We start from the raw sequence: 6,000 nt of genomic DNA on the forward strand, positions 1-6,000 counted from the left end.
TTCAGGATTGAAAGGCGCCCATTTCAAAAGAGATGCGTAGCAATTTCTTATTAGCCACAGTGGTGAACTTCTGGAATTTGTTGCCATGGGCAGCTGTGGAGGCCAGGTCTTTCGTTGCATTTAAGACAGAGATTAATACCTATCTGAATAGTCAAGGAATCAAAGGTTATGATGAGAAGGCAGGGGAGTGGGGCTGAGTGGGAGAATGGATCATCTCATGATGGAATGGTGGAGTGGACTTGATGGGCCAAATGGCCTACTTCTGCTCCTAATGGTCATGGTCTCCCTTCCTCCAGCTCCCCCACTCTCTTACCTTTCATCTCCTAGCAGAGAGCTATCTTTTTTTAGCCCTCTGCCTTCTCACTTTCACTTTTCTATCCTCTCACTTTCTGGCTAATCCATTACCCTGTGCTCTTCACTCTTCTTGATCCCCTTTCTCACCCCACCTATTTATTCAGGCGTCCGCAGAAAGGCTCAGGCCCGAAATGTCGACTGCCTATTACTTTCCAAGGATACTATGTGAGCTGCTGAGTTTCTCCAGAATTTTTATCCCAATAGAGAACAGTCCCATCATGATCTTGGAAAGAGGAGACGTTTGCTAGAAAGAACATCAGTTGAATGTGAAGTCTGCTGTGATGAAAGACGAGAATAATGGAATTGTTCTCTTGTCTGAAATGGGAAGAGATGGGACGAGAGCAGAGCGGGGGAAATGAATATAGTTAAGAGCATCAATTACATTGGAAGTAAAACCAAGGTTGAGGAAAAAGGACACATCTGAAGCATCACCATTGCCTTGTACAATCCAGAAAAAATGAACGGAGATGTGCAGAAAGCAGAGCATGAGGAAGTGTCACTATAGTGTAGCAAGTCATTGGGCTTGTGGTGAAAACTGGTCACTAACCTATCCCCTTAAATGAAGACGAGGTCATCAAGGAAGAGTCAGAATGTGGAAGTGAGAATTTTGAGAGTACAATGGATAGACACAAGAAAATAGTAGGAAACCATTTGGACTTTCAAGCCAGTTCTGCCTTTCATTATATTCATGTTGGATCTATCTCGTGCTGTGTTCTTTCTCACTTCCAATAAATATTTATGCCCTGTAGGTTTTTATAGGTTACTGGAAGTAAAACACGAAAGTCTGTAGACACCGTGGTTGAAGTAAAAACACAATGCTGGAGAAAGTCAGCAGGTCAAACAGTGTCCTTTATGTAGTAAAGATAAAGATACATCACCAATGTTTTGGGCTTGAGCCCTCCATCAAGGTATGGAAAAATGTTGGCAGGCAGCTGAACAAAAAGATAAGGGGGGGGGAAGCACTTTCCCAAAGACAGGAGGTAATAGGTGAATGGAGGGAAGGCACAACAGCAAGCAGGGGAGGGTGTGTTGACTAGGTGAATAAAGAGAGAAGGGGTGGAGAGCTAAGGGAAATAAGACAAGGGGAAGGAAGGGAGAATGGAGAGTAGGTTTGTGGAAACCATAGAAGTCGATGTTCAAGCCATTCAGCTGGAGTGCCCCGATGGAAAATCAAATGTTCCTCTTCCAATTTACAGGTAGTCTTGGTGGGATAGCACACGAGGCCTTGGACAGACATGGTAATATGGGAGTGGGAAGTAGAATTGAAATGGTTGGCCACTGAGAGACCCCTACCACTGATGCAGACAGGGAAGGTGCTCAGCTGCGCCATGTGTCTCTGATGTAGGGAAGGCAACAAAGGGAGCACCGGATGCAGTAGATCACTCCGGCAGATACACGTGAAGTGTTGCTTCATTTGAAAGGGCTTTTTGTGGCCCCAACTGTGGTGAGGGAGGAGGAGTGGGTGTAACTGTTACACTTCCTGCAGCCACAGGGGAAGGTACAGCGGAGGCAGTCGGTGGGGAAGAATGAGTGTATGAGGGAGCCACAGAGGGAGTGGTCCCTCAGGAAGGCAGAGGGAAAGATGTCTGGTAGCAGAATCAAGTTGTAAGGGCTGAAATTACAGAGAATAATGTGTTGGACGCGGAGACTGGTGGGGTGGTAGGTACAAACAAGGGGAATCTGGTTTGTTGTGTCAGGGGAAAGAGGGGGCTAGGGCAGATGAGCAGGACATGGAGGAGATGTGGGTGAAGGCTGAGATGATGGTGTGGAGGGAAAGCCACGTTTGTGGAAGGTGGACATTTCCAATGATCTGGATTGGAAGACCACTACCAATTACTGGTACAGGTACACAATCCTTTATCCAGACTTCTAAAATCCAGAAAGCTCCAAAATCCGGTAACTGGGGAGAGAGGCGCCCGACACTTGGGGGAGGCGGTTAGGCGGCCGAGGGACCGGCGCTTGGGGAGGTGGGTGGGGGTGAATACGGCAGCACAATTCGGGTGGGCTTTCTGAAACCCGGAAAAATCCAAAATTCAGAGCACACTGTCCCCCAAGGGTTCCGGTTAAAGGATCATGTACCTGTAATTCTGCTGTGCCTGCAGGAAAAGGAATCTCAGGGTTGTATGTGATGTTACGTATGTATTCTGACAATAAATCTGAAATCTTAAATATTAAAGATTTCATCATGGGAACAGATGCGGCAGAGGCAGAGAAATTGCTAGAAGGGAATAGAATCCTTGCAGGGGACTGGGTGTGAGGAAGTGTAGTCAAGGTAATTGTGGGAGTTGGTGGGTTTGTAAAATACGACAGAGATCAAGAAAGGGAAGTGTTGTTGCTGGAGGTGGACCAGATGAATTTGAGATTGGGGTGGAAGTTGGAAGCGAAGTGAATGAGGTTGATGAGCCACAGGCACATGAGACAGCCCCAATGGAGTCGTCGATATAGCGAAGGCCTGGATTGCACAAAAGCCCACAAACATGGGTAGCTGGGACCCATATGGGTACCCATGGCTACATCTTTGATTTAAAGGAAGTGGAATGAGTCAAAAGCAAAGTTATTAAGCATGAGAACAAGTTCTGCCAGACAGAGAAGGGTGGTGGTGTAGGGTGTCTGTTTGGGTCTCTTGTCCAGAAATGAAGTACTTTGAAACCTTCTGTATGGGGGATGGAGGTGTAAAGAGATTGGACATCCATAGTAAAAATGAGGTGGTCCAGTTCAGGGAATTTGAAGTCATTAAAAAGATGGAGGGTATGTGAGTTATTGTAGATGTAGGTGGGGAAGAATTGGGTCGGGGAGAAAAGATAGACTCAAGGTGGTGCAGGAGGAAGTGGAAACAATGGGCCTACCTGGATGGTTGGGTTGATGCATCTTGGGTAAAAGGTAGAACCAGGCAGTGCAGGGATGGGAAACAATGATGTTGGAGGTCATGGGAGGGAGGTGACCAGTGGTCATGCAGTTGGAGATGGTGATTTGATGTGCAAGTAGGAGATGTCGGAGAGCTGTCATCTGGACCACAACAGCTCCACTCTTGTCTGCAGGTTTGATGGTGTGGAGAGATTGGAATTGTTATGGAGAATGGAGGGCAGAGCATTTGGAGGTGGTGAGATTAGAATGAGAGATTGGAATGGTGGTTTAGATTATTGATGTCTTTTGCAGCAATTGGAAATAAAAAGATCCAGAGTGGCCACCTGGCCAGAACAAGGTGTCCAAGAGGAAGAATAAGGGGAATTGGGTGGGGTTGGAGAGTCAGATCATAGAAGTAGGCTTGGAGTTGGAGACAACTGATGAAGAATTTGGCCTTGAGGCATGCGCAGAACTCATTAAGGTGTGGGCAGAGGGGGAAATGAAAGTCTCTATCGAGGACCAAGTGCTCTGTCTCGAGGGGATGGTAAAGACCAAGCAGGGGTCAGAGTGGGAGTCAGTGTGGTGGAGTGTTGGGAGGAGGAAGGTTATGGGTTCAGGGGGAGGGAGGGAGATTGGGGAAGTCACGGGGAGGGTGAGAGGTGGAGGACAGGGGGTCACTCAAGTGAAAGGGTAAGATGAGCGGGTCTGAGGATTGGGAAGAGGGGGTAGAGTAGGGAAGAGGACAACTCAGGAAAGATTGCACCTTTGCAATAGCAGAACCCAAACTGTGGAACATTCCTCTCTCCATCAAATCAGCCCCTTTAAATCCGAAACTTCAGGTACCATTTTGTACTGCACTTTAAATAGCTGCTTAAGTTAAGATGTAATTTATGCGTGCCATAATGGTAAATGAGAGTAGATTATTTATAGTGCACATTTAAAACAAAACTACAGGAGGGATTCACTGCAGGCCTTGGCCAGTGATGTCCGGAGCTGTGGCAGGAAGAGAGTGAGTTCCTGCTGATATCTCTGCATCTTATTAAGGGTGGTGCACAGAAGTCTTCAGAAGTGGAGAGAGCAACAAAGACTAAAATGAGGAAGAAGGCCTGTTTGATGCTAATTTTATTTTTTATCCATTGTTGGTAAACTGATGAAAGTAACAGTATGCACCACCCTGCTGCACCTTAATGCTTCCATTTTTATGTTCAATTTGCGTTACACAGTGACTGCCACCCAGCATTTGTAGCTCCACAAGGCAAGAATGATGAAACAGCCAAGAAGTTGTGGGATGTTAGCTGCGAACTTCTGCAAATTCAGTGGGTCTGAATTTTCAACAAGTGGAAATGGAAGGAAGCAACAAAGGAGGCAGAATGAAGATTGATTCTTTCTGAAACTACTTTAAAAGCTACTGTATAAATGATCTCAATCAAGTTGACTCATGTGTCTTCTAAAAGCTGGTCACTATCTAAACTGCAATCCATTTATCCAGTGTCACCTGCAATAGCTGTTGTGATTTTGTCTGCATAAGAATGGCTACTGGACAACTTTGCCAAACAGCTATTCTGTCAAAATCTAAACCCAAGACAAGATTAATTCATTAACTGCTGCAATCCATCAGCAATATATGAGTAGATGTATTCAACTTACACTTTAATGACCTTCTGGTTGATATTTAGGCCCATTTTTATGCTAAATGAGGAGATGAGCATTTTTCAAAAGTATTAAATTTGGAAATGAGGTAACATCACATACAACACTGAGATTCTTTTTCCTGCAAGCCAGGCAGAATTCCCACTTTATGGTGGTACAAAAAAACTGTACAAAATGTATGCATGTAAACAAATGTAAATAAGTGCAATACAGAGAAAAAAAATAAAGTGCAAAATAAGGGTCCTTAAATGAGTCTCTGATTGAGTTTGTCGTTGAGGAGTCTGATGGTAGAGGGGGGAGCAGCTGTTCCTGAATCTGGTGGTGCGAGTCTTGTGGTACCTACTCCTCTTTCCTGATGACAGCAGTGAGAACAGAGGGTGTGCTGGGTGATGTGTTCTCTGCCGGCAGCATTCCCCATTGATGTTCTCGATGGTGGAAAGGGGTTTGCCTGTGATGTCCACTACCTTTTGCAGAGCTTTACACTTGGGGGCATTGGTGTCCCTAGGCATGTACTCTGAATAATTCAATTAACAACTGAGGGCAGAATAACAATTGGTATCTCTGGCACACATTAAGATGAGTAAAGTCCTTGAAAAACAGTGACTCGGATTCTGGCTGGTAATAGAATCAATGCTACTGACCCACTTAAGCAACAAGCATTCATGAGATATTGTCACACTCTGAAATCTCAGACTTAACAACAGAGTCAAAACATTAAATGTGCCCGTTCACTCTGCTTCTGGATTCCATGTGGAGAATGAGAGACATTCTGAGATTTGTCACTTGCCAGATTATGTGCTGCTTACTGAGCTACGTTGGTAATGGAAAGCTTGGAGACTGGAACATGGTGTTCCATGTCACTTGTAGATTTACATTTTAAAAATAAAATAACATTAAGATAATGTTAATTTTAATTATACTTTTTTTAAAAATCACTTCATTATGAATAAATCTGTCACTGATGCATTTTGTGTACCCTGATTCTGAGAGGGGTGGGGGTGGGGAAATACCCTGACCTGATAATTAGCATTCTTCACCTGATATCCTTTTGGTCGTGTTAATAGAATTTCAATTTATGGAAGTAGCTTTTATAGACAATTGAACAAATACACGAGAGAAAAAATAATAATTTCAAGTGTTATGGGAAAGATG

At 44.5% G+C, this 6,000-nt stretch overlaps 1 protein-coding gene across 1 annotated transcript in view; it reads left to right on the top strand.

Annotated features, from left to right (window-relative positions):
• The window catches only part of rdh12 (retinol dehydrogenase 12), a 31,064-nt gene extending 25,977 nt beyond the window's left edge, over positions 1-5,087 (top strand). The window contains exon 7 of the mRNA XM_069915263.1: positions 4,422-5,087. Within this exon, the coding sequence (XP_069771364.1) occupies positions 4,422-4,524 (103 nt within the window). The 3' untranslated portion in view covers positions 4,525-5,087. The remainder of the gene's footprint in view (positions 1-4,421) is intronic.
• Positions 5,088-6,000: the final 913 nt, after the last annotated feature.

The sequence above is a fragment of the Narcine bancroftii genome, chromosome 2 (assembly GCF_036971445.1).
Source record: "Narcine bancroftii isolate sNarBan1 chromosome 2, sNarBan1.hap1, whole genome shotgun sequence".
Classification (NCBI taxonomy): domain Eukaryota; kingdom Metazoa; phylum Chordata; class Chondrichthyes; order Torpediniformes; family Narcinidae; genus Narcine; species Narcine bancroftii.